This window comes from Aegilops tauschii, chromosome 2 (assembly GCF_002575655.3).
Source record: "Aegilops tauschii subsp. strangulata cultivar AL8/78 chromosome 2, Aet v6.0, whole genome shotgun sequence".
NCBI classification, from domain to species: domain Eukaryota; kingdom Viridiplantae; phylum Streptophyta; class Magnoliopsida; order Poales; family Poaceae; genus Aegilops; species Aegilops tauschii.
Window position 1 is genome coordinate 84,029,872 of NC_053036.3, and position 17,012 is coordinate 84,046,883.

At 45.9% G+C, this 17,012-nt stretch overlaps 1 protein-coding gene across 4 annotated transcripts; it reads right to left on the bottom strand.

Annotated features, from left to right (window-relative positions):
- Positions 1-5,538: 5,538 nt before the first annotated feature.
- On the bottom strand, positions 5,539-16,405 carry LOC109733176 (rho GTPase-activating protein 7). 4 transcript variants are annotated; one of them, XM_020292396.4, is made up of 22 exons: positions 15,855-16,405; positions 14,836-14,872; positions 13,457-13,533; positions 12,739-12,809; positions 12,495-12,573; positions 12,243-12,387; positions 12,031-12,150; positions 11,828-11,905; positions 11,645-11,700; positions 11,461-11,530; positions 10,437-10,524; positions 9,990-10,233; positions 9,637-9,846; positions 8,685-9,005; positions 8,426-8,475; positions 8,148-8,208; positions 7,986-8,069; positions 7,673-7,786; positions 7,425-7,591; positions 6,469-6,538; positions 6,060-6,242; positions 5,539-5,952 (listed from the first exon to the last, which is right to left on the bottom strand). In XM_020292396.4, the coding sequence occupies exons 1-22, from the start codon at positions 15,891-15,893 to the stop codon at positions 5,764-5,766; spliced, it is 2,553 nt and encodes an 850-aa protein (XP_020147985.1). In that variant the 5' UTR covers positions 15,894-16,405; the 3' UTR covers positions 5,539-5,763. The 4 variants fall into 4 exon arrangements, with proteins under 4 accessions (XP_020147985.1, XP_073364133.1, XP_020147994.1 ...); XM_073508032.1 differs by having other exon boundaries at positions 7,485-7,585; positions 15,855-16,402; XM_020292405.4 differs by having other exon boundaries at positions 7,425-7,585; positions 15,855-16,402.
- Between the last annotated feature and the right edge of the window lie 607 nt (positions 16,406-17,012).

The following is a 17,012-nucleotide window of genomic DNA, read 5'->3' on the forward strand; positions in this document are numbered from 1 at the left end:
ATAGCGTGGAACCGCCGGCTCAACAGCATTCACAGCCCTTTTATGAAGCTTCTGATCTCACTTGCACAGACTGGTGGTAAACACATGATACTGTCCACCATTGAGCTGCTTTGGATTGGCCTGGTATCCCCCCTGCTGCTGCTGCTGATGACCCTAGCCGGGCTGTTGATTAAAGCCCCCTTGAACATTCTGAGAATTGAAATTTGATCCGCCGCCCGGGCCATGAAAGCCGCCACCACCTGAGCCGCCGCCCGGGCCACTGTTGCCATTGAAAGCATTGGAATTTTTAAAGGCCTTCATGATTGCGCAATCCTTCCATAAATGAGTGGCCGGCTTTTCCCTAGAGCCATGCCTTGGGCAAGGCTCAATCAACAACTGTTCAAGCGTCGGGCCTGACCCGCCGGCTCGGGGAGGTGGTCTCCCCTTACGCCGGTGGTTGTTAACCTGTGAATTGGCGTTGGCCACAAACTCCATACTGCCATCAGCCTTACGCTTGTTACCTCCCTGGTTCGCCGGGTTATGCTGGGGGCCCTTGCCATTGCCATTCCGTTTTCCCTTCCCTGTCCTTTCATCATCCGACGCGGGATCCTTGGTACTATCAGAATCGGCGTACTTGACCAGAGCCGCCATCAGCGTACCCATATCATTGCAGTCGCGCTAGAGCCGCCCGAGCTTCATCTTCAGGGGCGCAAAACGACAATTCTGCTCCAACATTAAGACTGCAGAGCCGGCATCCATCTTATCAGATGAATGTATTATCTCCTTGACCCGGCGAACCCAATGGGTTGTAGCTAGACTCACCCTCCTGCTGCTTGCAGTTAGTCAAATCCACAATTGACATAGATTGCCTACATGTATCTTTAAAGTTTTGGATGAACCGGGCTTTTAGCTCAGCCCAAGACCCGATAGAGTTAGGCGGCAGTCCTTTCAACCAAGTGCGGGCAGTCCCATCTAACATCATGGTGAAGTACTTGACCATTGCCGCTTCACTGACCTCCAGCAACTCCATGGCCATCTCATAACTCTCGATCCATGCTCCGGGTTGTAAATCAGCCGTGTAATTAGGCACCTTCCTAGGCCCTTTGAAATCCTTGGGCAGACGTTCATTGCGGAGAGCCGGCACCAGACAAGGGACACCTCCAGTCCTCGTAGGTATACCCGCATCGACAGAAGCCGTCGGGTAAGCCGGGGGTGGCTGGTAAGCCGTCAACTGAGGCGCCTGCTCCGCCTCTTGCCGTGCTTTGTCTTGGTCTAACGCGTGAAAGGCTCCATTATGAACCAAGCCGTGGCCAGGAGGCAAGTCATGGCGTCGGACATTGCTTGAGCCGGTCGCTGAGACCATGTGTCTGCTATAACTCGGGCTCCGGCCTGGACGAGGGGTTGAATGAATCCTGTCCCGGCTATAAGAATATGCCTCCTGCTGCGCCAGAGCCGTCTGAAGGAGTTCTCTGACCCGGCGGGTTTCAACCGCCGTTGGAGAGTCGCCATCGATTGGGAGAGCCGCCAGTCGCGCCGCCGCGGCGACCATGTTTTCCAACGGGTTGGCATAATGACCCGGTGGTATTGGCACGTACTGAGGCGGGGCAGCGTTCACCCGGGGAGGCCTCATCACTTGGGGCTGAATTGACGTTCCAGCCCCGGGCGTCGTGATCTCTGGCGGGTTACTGGGCCCTGCACCAGGCGTGTTGAAGAGGTTTTGAGGATCGTAAACCGGAGGGAGTCGAGATTGGGCCTTTTGATGCCTCCTTCTCATGACCTCATTGGACGCGTTCTGATCCATCGTGAGCCGGAAAGACTGTGCCTGAATCAGCTGAGTCTGGGCGTCGAGAGCCGCCCTCTCCGCAGCCATCCTGACCCCTTCCGCCGCCAGATCCTCCTTGGCTTTTGCTAGATCCAACTTTAACTGTGCCACCTCCGCGTCATGCTGAGCTTGATCCGCCGGGGCGACTGTAGCGGTTAACAGGGGCGCCATCTTGTCTGTGAGATCCATCAGCACCTGAGCCGGCGAGGGCACATGGCTTCCTGCCCCGGCGGTGGGGTTTTGAACAGGTTGTGCGCCAGCCATGAAGATTCCAACCCGGCTCGGCGGCTCGAAGGGGTCCGGAATACTGTCGCCATCGGAACAACCCCTGAGCCTGCCATCTTGAAGTTGGTATAACGAGTCGGTCTCCTCTGTGGATGACTCGCCGTCAGAGCGAGCGGCCGTCTCCTCGCCAGATCCAGATCTTTCAGAGAGTCCTCCATGGACGCATCCCACGAAAGCATGCTTCAAGGTAGGCAGAGTTCGGGCGGGTCGTGCACGCTGAGCCGTCTCGATGAGATCGGCGCAGAGGTCCGGCTCAAAGCCCGGCTCACCAATCTTGCCAATAAAGACATGGATTCCACCGAAGGGGACCCGGTACCCGTACTCGATTGAGCCGGCGTCGGGGCCCCAATTTGCATCGTCGATGTAGAGCTTGCCGCGACGACTCTTGGTCATCCGGCCCACAGCGTATCCCTTGAGCCCTTCGAAGCTGCCCTTCAAGAACTCAAATCCACCGTGCGCTGGCCCCATGGTGGGCGCCAACTGTCGTGGAATTATCACGGCAGATGTCCTCGTGCAAGGACTTAGTCGTGGAGCCAACGCAGCTAGGAAGTTTAAAGGGGTTAAGTGGGACAAAGGACACGAGGATTATACTGGTTCGGCCCCTTACAGTGAAGGTAAAAGCCTACGTCCAGTTGAGGTTGTATTGATTAGGGTTTCGACGACCAGGAGCTAAACCGCCCTGCCTGGTTATCGATTTGATCTTACTTGTCCCTGAACCGCCGCCAGGTCGTCCCTTTATATAGAGAGGTTGACGCCCAGCGGCTCTTAGAGTCCCGGCCGGCTTATAACAGTGTCCGGCTCGGACTCTTAACTATTCTTGCCTTACACTACAAGTTTCACCATAACGGCGGTTTATCACTACGGGCCTTAAGCCACCTCCGGGTCTTAAGCCCATTACTGACCCGCCGTCCTCAAGCTTGGTACTGGGCTTCACGTGATGATCATTATGACGTAACCCGGCCCCTCCTGGGCGGGTGACTCTAACGGTTATATCCTCAACAGCCTTCGAGCCGCGCTCCATGTGGACGCCAGCAAAGTACGGGTCGACCAGTTTGCGTTCGTCGAACTCCGACTTGACGCGCTCCCAGTACGTGTCGGCGCTCTGGTTCGTGTCGGTGATCGGGTCGAGGCAGACGATCTTCCACGCTTCGGCGAGGCACTCGTCTTCTTTGGACGTCCACTTGACGCGCGGCTCGCCGGTCCTGGCCGCACGTTTCTTCTTATTCCCTCTCCTCGACGGGGCAGGCGCCGGCGCCGGCTCCTCCTCCTCCTCCGGCTCCTCCTCGCTGTAGTCGAGCTTGTCGTCCATGTCATCGTTGAGGTCCATTGTATCTTCTTGGGCATTGAAGCCGGGGGAGGCCGCGGCGGCTGCTGAGCCGGTCGTGATGATGTCGTCCATGTCGGCCTCCGTCGCGTCGGGGTTGCCCGGATGCGACGACGAGCCTTGTGAGAAGAGCCCACGACGGTGCAAAGGTGGCGTCGGGGAGGATGCGTACGCCGGTGGGGAGTAGGTGTACGGGGGTACTGGACGCCGGCAAACGCGGGCGAGGGCGTGCGCTGGGTTGGGTGGCCATGTGGAAAGGTGATGTTGGGGTTAAACCCGCCGTGCGCGTCGCCGTCGGCGTAGCCAGGCGAGGGCGCGCAGCCCCAGGGGGACGCCGAGAATCCAGCCGGCGACCCGACGCTCTGCTGGCTCCAGGCGTGCGGGCCGTGGCCGCCGGGCAGGTTCATCATCCCCGCGCGAGACGCCTTGGCCTGCTCCGTGTCGCGCGATCCGCCTGCTCGGCCAAGGCAGTCGCCGCCGCCAGAGCCGCCCTATCTCGGGCCTTCTTGGCGTTGAGCCTGTTCCGCCGGTCGGTGGTGACAGCCTCCCGGCGCTGAACCTCCGCCTTCCAGTCGGCGTTTGACATGCCAGGGGGCTTGGACGGCGGCGCCCTCGGCTTCCTCTGCTTCGGCTGGGCGGCGCTGGCATCGGTGGCGGCGCGAGGGGCGACGTACTTCTTCGGCGGCATGGCGGCCGGATGGAGGGAGAGGGAGGAGAATGGCGGGAGAGGGCGGGAGTAGGGGGAGATGGAGGGAAACGGAGGGGGGAAGCGGGGTGATCAGCGGGAAAAGTTCTTTATCTCGCCGACATAGCGGACCCACGCGCCTTTTCGCTTCAGCCGGCGGTCCCAGGCGCCCCCCGGTGGCTTGGGTTCGACTCGGGTACGCCGGCTGTTATTTCGGCCCAAATCGGCGATAACGAGATCCTGGAGGCGCGACTGGGCCGATTTTTCGGCGCCGACACAAAAAAATGGTCTGGGGGGGCTCTTGGGGGCGCGGCTGGCGGTGCTCTTACGTTGTTTGGTACATCCCGGAACCGTTGTCGCCCACCACATATTCGGTGAAATGACCAAACATAGCATGACCACCAGTTTTGTTCTACGCCTAAAGGGGCACACGATGGACGTTGATGATGAGTATTTCTACAATGAATTCATCAAATCGTCATCATCTGATAGAGACAATCGTTCAGACGATGAATTGCTTATGATGATGAGTGTACTTATTAAACAGGAGCATGTTCTCAACTTTAAGGGTTCCATAAGGATGGGTTGGGTTTTTTTTTTACAATTAAGAAGGATGTGGCGATTGTGTACTTAATGTTGATTTTCACTTCATGGGAAACTATCAAACTCGCACAAGAGGCGGTTGAGGTTGAACATTTTCTCGAAAAACATAAAAAAATTGAGATCAAGAAGTGCGTCGACAATTTCTCGATGATTTAGTGGAGCATGTCTAGGTGCATCATGGAAACCAATAGAAGCATATGTCCTTTGAATATTTTTGTGGTTGAACTATGTCCTTCAGATTATATTTATTTTGAACTGTGTTATTTTAACTATTAGTGTTTGAATTGTGCAAGAATAGAAAGCAATATCAAAAACCGTGAAAAATATCCACGGACAAATGGGGAACAGGATTTGATTCATACCCTTAAAGATGTCTTTATTGCCTCGTGCCTAGGGCCGAAGTCAGAGCATTTCCAATGGATGATGTATAAGTTGGTGCGCAGAAATAGTTTCGATGCATAAGTTAGTGCACAAAAATAGTTTTATTTTTTGAGATGGCACAAAAATAGTTTTAGAACAGGAGGAGGGTTTTGCATCACCGCGATGATTGTTGCTCCAACAGGCAATGTAAAAGTGATGCCTTACATGACTTTTTTTTTCCTTCCTGGCTGCATTTGTGCATATATATCACCTCCAACAGTGTTTTCGGCGCAAGGTGATGTAAACAGCCTTTCTACATGTGGTTATGCGTGATGAAAAAGCTTTACATCACCCGCAACGTTGCTGCAAATACATCACTGCGTGCACATACATCATCTGTTGGAGCACCGTTTTTTGACCAAAGTGCCCTAAAAGGCGGTTTTCTGGGCGCAGCGTCGTTTGTACATCATCTGTCAGAGATGCTCTCAAAACAAGTGTCAATCCCTTAAATCGTTACGTACATAAATTACATTACAAAAGCATTACAAAATCACACTCGGATGAGGTTGCTGCACAGCCAAAAAATAAACAAGAAAAAGGAATATACATTCTCGCTAGCAGCTTGCTACAACTAACGAAAGAAGGGGCGAATATCCTTTACCAAGAATATACAAACGTGGAACTAGAAAAAACCAAAACCTCCTCCTATCTCGGACTGTTCCAAGGTGACGAAGACTTGTACTGAAAACCATGCGGCGCGGATCCATGTCCTAAATCAAGACTGTGGAGCTGTTCCATCAACTGCGACCTCCGTTCTTTGAAGAAATCTAGTCTGGTCGTCAGCTCAACCAAGGTGGACGACGGCACGGGCGGTTGCCTCCCATACTCGACAGCCTGCGTTACAACAAGAGAGTTGAACACCTTGGTTGCCTTGAAAAGGATTGGTGCGCTTGGCGTTAAGACCATACAGTATGACCGTAAGATGCAATGATTTCCCTTACCTCCCCTGCTCTTGGATTGTTCGCGGACATTGAACCGCTCTCCACTGGCATGCTTGACGACACCTCCCTTGAATCACTCGAAGAGGCATCCAGGGAGTGCTTGCGGGAGAAGGGCTTCGAAGAAGCCTGGGTCAGCACGTGCTGTTTGATACTTCTCCAGTGTGATGCGCCCGACAAGCTCTCCTGCCAGAAAGTAAACGTGGCTTCAATTCTTAGTATGATCCTCATGCAACACCAGTTTCACATCACACCAGTTAAGTTTTTCATTGTTGGCTTGCCCCTTTTACAACTAAAACAAACTGAGCTCTGTAAACTATAATGGAAATGCAATGAATAATGGATTTGATTCAGCTAACTGGTTGGAAGACTTCTAAAGGGTAGTAGATTGATAGGGGCGTTTTTATCAAACCTCGTTCCTCTGCTTCTTCTCTTGATTACAGAAAGCAAGTTTAGTATCAAACCCTGGTTGAACAAAGCTCCTGGTGGCAATAAAATATTTGCAATTGTTAATATATTACAATCTGAAAGAATAATTCAAGAACGGAACACATTCAACTTACAGACCATATGTTTTAAGCTGATACGATGCCTTACTACATAAACGTCATGCTTTTGTTACTAAAATACTAAGCATAAAACTTGGTGGACATTTAGTATACCGCCTATATGTTGATATTTAAAAGTAATTGTACATATTAGCTTAATGGCAACATATCAGGTGCAAGTGTAACCCGCTATATCCGGAAGTAGGGAATCTCATGCTTGCACATCTAAGTTTGAGACAGACCTTTCATGGGTGGGTTCAAATAGTACCTGATCAGTTGAGGGCCCAAATCAAATATGAAAATACCCAAATAAAAAACCATGTACTTCTCAGTTTACATTACCTATGTATAAGTTTCAAATTCAAACTCGTTTTGCGTTAAGAGTAGAAATAAAAAGGAAAATAGAAGAAAAAAACTGGCACATTTATAGTTACAACTATCGTTTCACCCTTCTAATACACGAGTTCAAATTCTAAAATGTGTAACCCCGCTCTAGATTACACCAACATTTGTTTACTTTTTGAATTTTTCATGTTTGTTTGATGCCCTGGCCTGACAGAAGCCACATTGCACAATTACACCCTAACAGCTTGGGTTGGACCTGATACATTCACTTCTAATTTGATATACTAACAGCTTGGGGGTATTGCACGATTACATCATGCCGTATGCCCTTTATAAAAGACAGATGAACGGAATTATTAATCATGAGTAATACTCCCTCCGTCCCAAAATAAGTCTCGTTGGTTTAGTACAAACTTTGTACTAAAGCAGCGACACTTATTTTGGGACGGAGGGAGTACATCAATCGTTGTCTTACTGTGGGAGATGACTTGGACGATGGTGATAACGATCATTCTCGTCTACGAAAGAGTCGTACTGGTGTTGGCGCTGTTGACTAAGTTGGACATGCAGCTCTGCAACCTTCTGCTTTAACCTTGCAACATCAGCTTCTGCGAGAGCAATCTCCTCAAGCTCTGCCTTCGTCTTAAGGCAAAGAAATTAGACACCGCCAAAAACTGAAAGTATGATAACTGCTGGCCAGCTGCTAGATTCACATTTCAGTACCTTTGAGTCCATAGCACGTGAACCAGAAAATTGTCCAGAAGACATGCTTAATCCAACTTCTAATGCAGCTCTAAGATCCCTTTCAGCCTGCAGCTGCTCTTGCAACCTTGATACCTACAGGGACAAACAATTGCGATCAGACAAAGAATCAAGCCATCATTTAATCCTACAGAATTTTTTATATTTATTTAATGGGATGTTGTTGAACAAAAATCGCAACAAAATCAAATTTAAAAGATGGAAATTATGGGTAAATTCCCATCATACAAGTGTGAAATGTAGTTGATTCATATAGTGGAAAAATGTGGCATACATCTTGTTCCAGCACCAAACGGCGCTCATGCAGAGCTTGCTTTCTTCTTTCCAAACTAGCCTGTAAGATTGCATTACCTCTAGTCTGAGAAGAATTTTCAGTTAGTTTGCAAGATCCCCACATCACAGGCCTACAATTACAGAATATGTGTTCCTTCCTTACCTCTTTCGCAATCCTAATTTGCAGATCATTCTTTGCAATCTCAAGTCTTTGGATAGCAAGCCTGAAAGGTACATTTGCATAGTGAAATAGTTAAGTACAAAATCAACCCTTCAATGATAATGTCACTATATGTGATCCAATAAAAAGTTAAAAGCTACGCGACAAGCGTGGCCACACCCATTGGTAGCACAAGCCACAAAGATAGCAAGGAAACTTTTAAATTAATAGCAACAACTTTCTCGATAGGGAATTAGTACTTGGAATGACTGGGAACTTACTCTTCTTCACCCGATGAATCAACAAACTCTGACTGCTGGCTCTTTCTTGCCTGTGCAAACCACATGTTTAAACCACAAGGTCAAAACAAAAGGTACAGTAGACAACTACAGATGCTTCTTCAAGAGTAACTAGAGGAGTGTATTTATTCCAAAACCATGACTAGTTTTAAAAACAAAATAATGAAAGTCAACGGAATGAAATTCACTGAACTAGCATAAACATATAGGGGAAGACAACAAAAGGTAACGACTCGCTTACATTACTCCGTCCCCAAATATTAGAACGCTTCACATGTAGCTGAGTTTCATTGGACTTGATGGACTGCCTATCTGCAGAACGTTCAGCTCCAGGACCAGGTAAAGGAACTCCTGCATCCAAAGACGAAAGAATCTCTCCCATTGACAACGGAGACTCATGACTGGAAGCCAGATTTGTTGGATCATTTCCATTCGGTAATCTCTGGACATTTATCGTCCCATTTTGATTTAAATGGCTGTGTGGAGCATCCTTTAAATCCGACTTTGCTTCCAAAGCCTTATCTGTGACAAAACGTTCGGCGTCTGAATCACCAGGGTCTACCTGTTGTGCCACATTAAGATGAGTACGAAAGGAAAAACCACATAATGATATCAACAAAAAAAAGAGTTGCTAGCCGAATAACATTGAAAATCAAGTCAGTTTCGGACTGGACTACTCGGAACTTCACACCACAAACATTAATAAAATGAACTATAAAATGGGGATAGGCTAGGTAGGAATTTACAGGGAAAGGAGCCGGAAAAAAGCTTCATAAGATTATGATATTGTAGCCAAAATTTGATCACACTATTAACATGAGTAAGAAAGGAAAAACCACATAATGATATCGACACAAAAAGAGTTGCGAACTGAATAACATTGAAAATCAAGTCAGTTTCAGACTGGACTACTCGGAACTTCACACCACAAACATTAATAAAATGAACTATAAACTGAGGATAGGCTAGGTAGGAATTTTCTACAGGGAAAGGAGCCGGAAAAAAAGCTTTATAAGATTATGATATTGTAGCCAAAATTTGATCCATGCTATTAACATGCAGAAAAATGCATCATCAGTAAAACTGGAAGCAAATCGATTTTATAGCCATCTTAAAAACATATAAGGCAAATATATGATTGGTAACCATGAATTTCTAGATTAGAAACTTCTAAATTGCAAACCATATCAAACCTGGTAGTCATAGAGGTCAGCACCAGTACGTGCACTGCTTTCACTCAAGTTTCCACTCAGTATACGCTCATCTAATTCTTGATCTACATCATTCTCTGCATCATGAAATCCATTATCTTTGGCATCCACAGTTTCATCATCTGTAGACTCTTCACTTCCACTATCTTGAATTCGAGAATCGGGTGAGAGGGAACACCTTGGGTGTTCATCCTGTAGAAGTGATAAACATTATGATAAGCAGCTTTTACGGTAACTCAGGAAGTGGAAGAACAAGTAGCAAATGTATCAGCCTAGATTGTCTAGAATAGCATCATCAGGGCAATGAACTCTGGGATAGCATCAGGTAAACTTACATCAAATATGCTCTCATATTCCTCTAATAGAGTTGTGACAATGCATTGAGCATTGTTAGCAGCATTTGCAGCAGCTATGAGCTGAGCAGAACTGTCATCACTCATGTCTATGTCATCTTCCATCTCACATTCACCCGCCAGAAGTGGACGCAGCAAGAGAGGAGCCATACAAGCAGCAACTGCTGATGGAGTCATTCGATTCTCAGTAGTATGAGAAGCAACAGTGTGCATCATCCTCAAAATTCTGCAAACATCATGTATATGAGCTAATTGAAGAGTTGACTTGATTACTGATAAGGAAATGATGTTTCTGCTCCAGTTGCATAAACTATTAGGTTCACCATATGGTTGATCATAGAAAGAATTATATTTAGAATGTACTGTTTGGCATGATATCCCTGCAGGTAAAATTGTTCACACATTGTCAACCCAAAAAAGAAGACTAACCTCTGTAACAGACGCCTATTAGGCTCGGGAAATGTCTCAGACATCGCTGCACGCATCGAATTTATCCGAGATTCCTTACTCTCTAGACCTAAACAAGGATGATAGAAGTGAAAAAGAATGGTAAAGAGCAGAATATGAATTACCACTAATCGTTAGATAACTAAGATAATACTAATCATTAGGTTTCTACAGACATCTTTTTAAACAAATAACATTATGAAATTTCATATATTAACTACCTCTGTTAAACTGCAACTTCTGATAAGATAGCCTCAATCCATGGCCATGGTATGAGCATTCTACTTGCTAAGGTACCAAATGTTCCAAGAGTGTAGTCAGATGTTCAAATAGTTTAGGTTTAATGCTACTGGTTTTTGTCTAGTCTATGAGTCCAATGTACCCTTTAAAGTTGGCTCTTAGCCTACAACACCAATATAGCTATGAGGACCAATAGAGAGAAGTAGAAGAAAAAAACAGAAGTCAAATCTGTTTGACTACTTCTAGATACTTTTAGTCCACTCTAGTATTTGTTTCGTTTTCTTAACCAAATCCATAGTTTTCCTGACATAGAAAGATGCACGGAAGAAAGGCTTCCATGCTTCTTAGAAGATGTACTCCCTCCGTTCCTAAATATAAGTCTTTTTAGAGATTCTAATATGGACTACATACGAAGCAAAATGAGTGAATCTACATTCTAAAATACGTCTATATTCATCCGTTGTAGTCCATATTCAAATCGCTAAAAAGACATATATTTAGGAACGGAGGGAGTACTTGGTAACTCAGTCAAGGATATGAGTGCAAAGCAGTAAATACTCCAAGTATTCTTAAATAATATTTAATGTTGGTCAAATGCAGTATCTAGCATACTGCAAATGTTTATTCTAATATCATGTAAAATAGTGAATTTGCTTATATTTATTGATAGTTCTTAAAGTTATGGTAAAAACATATAACCTATCAACTACCCTAACAGATTTCTTCTTGCAAGACCTATATAGATTAACATGAATAGAGCACTTACGGAAAGCTTCTAATAATGCTGTGCAGCAGGAAGCAGGCACTGGAGAAGATGGTAGCTCACGCAGAACATGCTGCAGATGTGTATGTTCACATGAATATAGTTGGCAAGCGAACATGAACTGTTGAAACTCTAATGACTTGTATGATACTTGAAAAAACAACACAAATGAATCACAGCAAGGTACCTTTACACAGTCACCGACAACATGAGCATCCTCATCCGGTGCAAACTCGGTCCTTCCTGGAATAAAACAGAAACAGATGCCCAAATTGAACTATAGGTACAATGACATTAAAACTACCAAACCAAAAGCATCAACAATTAAAAACAGGACAGTTCTAAATGTCAACTATGCAGTGACATAAACCTTGCTCATATTCATTCATTCTTCTGTCAACCTCCTCCACATCTGCAGCCTGACGCAAAATTCCCTCCACCTTTATCCCTGCAAGAAGATGTTCACATTTCTGGTTAAATATTCCAGATTGGTTGTGAGGCAGCATACGGCTACCAAATGCAAAGTGCAGACGGTTCCAAACATTAGTGATAGTTGACTCTTTTTAGTCTTACCATGTTTCTCAAGAAAACACAAAGCTTTTTCTAGAAAAGAAGGGCTGCCATCAATATCTTCTAGTGCAAGAAGAATTGGCCTTCCAACAACCAAGGATTTGGTAGGCCTCTTCTCTCTCCCTGCAGCCGTAAGAGGAGAGGTATGAACAAACAATCAGAGATTGAGTTTGTCATGAGTAACAATAAGTCATAACATAGTGTGAGGAACCAACAATTTGGAGCTGCTCCTTCGTATGCATCTGGTGTGTCATTACGGAATATCCCATTATGTCCAATCACGAGAGCTGCATTTGGAGCCTGTGCAAGAGCTTCTTCCAATGCCGTTTTCCACTCAAGCAAATCTTCAGATGTTTCTGCCTGTTAAAAGTAGCAAGTCCTTTTATTTAGCTTTTGAAGGAGTATTAAAAGGTATAAAGCTGCATTTGCTGGAGTGAATCTGCCAAGTTAAACGGGAAAATATATACCTTCAAGGTAAAAGCACGACCATCACGACCATCTGGAAATAGGACAGTCAATAACTTTTTGTCTTCCCTGACCACTACACTGTGAACGGGAAATACTGTTAGTATGACACTGGGAAAAAAAACAAAAAAAAAGGGAAGAACAAGGACTCGTTTTTCATTGGCCATGAATAACATTTAATACAACAATATTGTTGCAAAAGGCACCAAGAGATCAACAAAAGAATATATTTTTTATGACACATACCTCCCAGAATTATTCAAGTCAATTCCTCCCAAAGTAACGTTCACTTCACCACCTCTTTGGGGTAAGGAATTCTGCAATGTCGAGAACAAGCATGTCAAGGAAGTGAGAATTAACTCATAAGATGGACCAATGAATGGACGGTACAATATTCTAGCAAGTAGCTCCATTAAACAGCATTCATGGTTTAAGTAGGGCAAGAACAAGAATAAGCAGGTTTACGCCAGCTAAGCATCAAGTACTGAACATAATTCAGTATTTTTTTTACTTTTTAAGTAAAGGACCACATGAGAAGTTGGTGAATACCAGAAGAAAAGAAATAAAGCTGCAATCACATCAAGCAGCAAGCGCTGAGAAGACATCACTGAGATTGAACTAAAAAAACTTCCACTCAAAAAGAAAACTGAAAACAGCAAAGCCAAAGTAACCATTCTGCAATTCAGCACTAAATTCAAGACAGTGTATACTCACACAAGATATTGATCTTGGTATACAGTATACACACATAAATGTCAGGACATCAAACCAGACTATTACAAATTGGCAGTGATCAAGAGATGTGATTAAAGCATGTAGCTGGATATTATACGAGATCGTGTTCCGAAATATTGGACCAAGAAGCAGAATAAAAAAAATCTGGTCCGATAAATCTGCTTAGTTTGTGCTTTCCAGTATACATAATATCTACATCTACATTATGGACAAAAATGAAAATACTGACAGGGTCATTCTTGAAGAAAATCAGCGATGTTCGGGTGAGGATGAACCAGCGCTTTTTCCAAGATTTCCATCCAATTCCTGGATATCATATGAGCAACATTCATTTTCAGGTAAAAGCAAAATAAAACTGTATAAGTAGGAAAACTTCTGATTTTCCTTTTAATGATAAGAATATTTACATAGTAGATTGACAAAATTCATGCCATAACCCATATAGTAGAGGGATTAAGCGCAAATCAAACAAATCGAGTAACTAGAATGAGAATTAAACTATGAGAATTTCCCTATACAAGATTCAGTTTAGGGTTTCCGAATATCTCATAGAAAAATAGCTAATTGTATTAATTTTGAATTTGATGATATACAACTGAAATCATAGCCAGGTATCAGGATACAACTAAACTACTTAAAGCTTTATGGCAGACTCAGGAACTCATGAGAGAAAAGGTATTAAAAGGAAACCGACGACACAGATTCTAACTTGGTCACAAACAATACAGAACCTATAGCTCCCTCTCTTACTTTGGGCATGTACCAGATATGGATGGCTGTGATGTTGAAAACATATTGGGGAAACTGGGAATGGGCCCCATGTTAGACTTTCCCACATGGACAGGAAACACAACTAACTATAGTGCCATAATGGTATTATGAATTGATGCATCTCCATCTATGGCTCGAATCTACAATCCAATTCACCAATGGATTCACTATGTGAATACAAGCAACTCAACATTTCTGAGTGCTGGAGGCTGCCAATCAACTCCGCTCCGACGGTTCAAGGGGATGGAACGGCAACCATGAAACAGCTCACCACATGGTTGATCTGAAAGCGTTGGAATGCATGTGTCCTAGATGAAACCAACCGAATATCGTGTGCTTGCTCATACAGATTCAGGTGAAAGCAAGGTCTTGGGAAACAGCAGGTGTGACAGAGTTACGGCGGATCCTGGCAATGGGCACTAGTGCTCTTGTTTAGTGTTGTATGGGGATTAGGCTGTAATTATGAACCCTTCTTTCTACCAATTCAAGGCACAAGACTTTCTTGTTTTCTCGAGCGAGAGAAAATACAAGCAACTCGACTTGGTCTAGCCCATCTTATTTATTTTGTGTACTAATACAGAGAAACCTTCAGCATCATCATCAATAAGATATATATGTTTTAGCTCTGCATATAATCCATTTCTTCTTGATGATGATTTTCAAGAACAAAGAGAAAGAAAAGCATTACTGTTACCTTTAACAATAGTACTAAAGGCAAATGTAAATGCTTAATGTAGACACTTGTGTATGTAGCTTTGTTTCAAACAGAATAAGGCAAGCAGCATTGTTATGACCCCAAAAGGATAGTTAACTCATGTGTGATGTAAATAATTTTACCTTTGGATGATATGAAGAGAGGGCCACTCTTAAATACCTGGTTATGAGGTAATTTTGATGTCAGAGACAGCATGAAGAATTAATGATAACACATAACAGTATCTTGATTGCTTAGAAGTCAGTCAACTGGGTACTCATTACCCAGATAAACGTAACACTGTTAAAGTGATAGCTCAACAGGAACCTACATATCTGATAGATTACATAATGAGCAAATCGAATCATGAGACGTCTCTCATAGTGAAACAGGTGGAAGCTCTCCAAGTAGCCGAACAAATGTACGCAGCTTGTTCCCCTATGCACACAAAAACGAAACGAGGAAAAGCTCCAACAAATTCTTGACCATGCTCCTAAAATTAAATTACCCCTGCACTACAAATCCTTGTCTACCTAGTCATGGGGCACCTTAAGAATGAAGCCTCGTCCCTCAGCCTGCAAAGTAATCAGTGAACTCACACATCTCTGAAGCCAATTGGACACACAGAAACAGTTCCTCGTATCAACGTCGGTATGGCACTAGAATGCCTCCATTTTCCTTAAATGTAACCACCCCAAACGGTTCCATTGGCATTCATGTGCCGTATTAATCACTAATCAGCTACTACTCCAAGCCAAATTAAATCCGTATCCGCTTATGCTCGAGTAATACGACATACACTCTCTGTCTCTCCAGTCCAGCCAAAACCCAGAGGCAGCAGCGGCAGCTCCTGAGAGCTCGCGTCATCCATCGCTCTGTTGCCTTTCGCATCAGAGCCGCCGCAACACATGACACCACCCCTGAGCGGCATTTCTCCTCGACGCCATCTCGCCCCCCAGAGCTCGACCCCGAAAATTCCAGAAACAAAAACAGTGAAACGCCTGTCCGCACGCCAAAGCAGAGCATCTCTGGGCCGCCCGGGCATGAGATACCAAACTCCGACCCATCACCCCCAAAAATAACCTCATCTCCCCCAAACGCAAGCGAGGAATCCGAGAGCGAGAGAGCGCACACAGGAGGAGGAAGGGAGAAGGCCACTCACCGGGCCGCCGCTCGGCGCCGCCCCCGCCGCAGCCGCCATCCCCGCCGCGCCCCCTCCTCCTCTTCAGATCGTCCGCATCAAGCAGCCAGCCAACCAGCGCCGCCCCCGCAGCAGCTGCAGCCACTACCACAGAAGCAGCGGCGCCCGCATTGGATCCAGACCCGCGCGCGCCTCCGCCTCCGCCGCCGCGGTGCGCGCCGCCGATCTGGCGTGCGGTGGAAGCGCCGCGACGCGTGGGGGGCGGTGGTGGGCGGGGATTAGGCGGTGGTTAGGATTTGGTGCTCGGGTTTCTCTGGAGGCGCCGCTGCCGCTGGGGAGAGGAGGTGGAGGTCTGGAGGAACGAATGCGACAGCGATTACGCGACCGCACGCACACACACACGGGCTGCCTGCCCGCCCGCCCGCCGCGATCTCTCCCCTTCTCTCTCTCTGTAAAACTTCTCTCTCCGGTCTGCGAGGAGTTTGGGGGGAGTCCACTCCACTTTGGCTTGGGTGGAGGGGTGGGGGTGGGGAGCTTGCTCCGAAAGCTTTCTCGATTTCTTAAGGCCCGCTGCCAAGCTGTCCACACTTGCTTTAGATTAACCTTTCCGCCCTATCCTGGCCTTGCCCCTCTGGATGGATCTTACCTTAAACTAGATCGCGCCCTCGGTTTTTTTCTGGGCAAAAATGGTTGGGAAGTGAAGCGTGACCAGCACAAAATGTGCATCCATGGACGATGCTTTACGGCTAGCTTGGTTTGGCCCCTCTCCTGGGCTCCATGCATTGGCACAAAAATTGCATCTATATGGTTCGGTCGTCTAATCGCGTCTTTTTTGTTCTATATACGTATGATTCACACAAGCCTCACCCGAATTTTATTACTGCAAAATTGAATTAAAAAAATTTGGTCGAAAGGGCATGAAGGCTCGTGGCGTACTTGTATCTGGTAGGTGGGACGCGACCGTTTTCATGGCGGCAACAACATTGTTGTACGCAGCAAATAAATCTACGCGGTACAACTCCATAACTCTGGCCGGACCGCACAGCCCCTACGCATCCACCCGTCACCCAGGCCATCAACCATTTTCATGGGACTTGTAAACTGTAATGACAGGTTATTAACTAACTGCACATACTATAATGTCAGTATGAGTAAGACGGATCATTATTAACGAGAACA

Coding starts and splice junctions, on each gene's coding strand:
- LOC109733176 (XM_020292396.4), bottom strand. CDS start 15,893: ATGGCGGCTGCGGCGGGGGCGGCGCCGAGCGGCGGCCCG. Junction 14,873..15,854: donor CGGCGCCGAGCGGCGGCCCG/GTGAGTGGCCTT, acceptor CCTCATAACCAG/GTATTTAAGAGTGGCCCTCT. Junction 7,592..7,672: donor CACGTGCTATGGACTCAAAG/GTACTGAAATGT, acceptor CTTTGCCTTAAG/ACGAAGGCAGAGCTTGAGGA.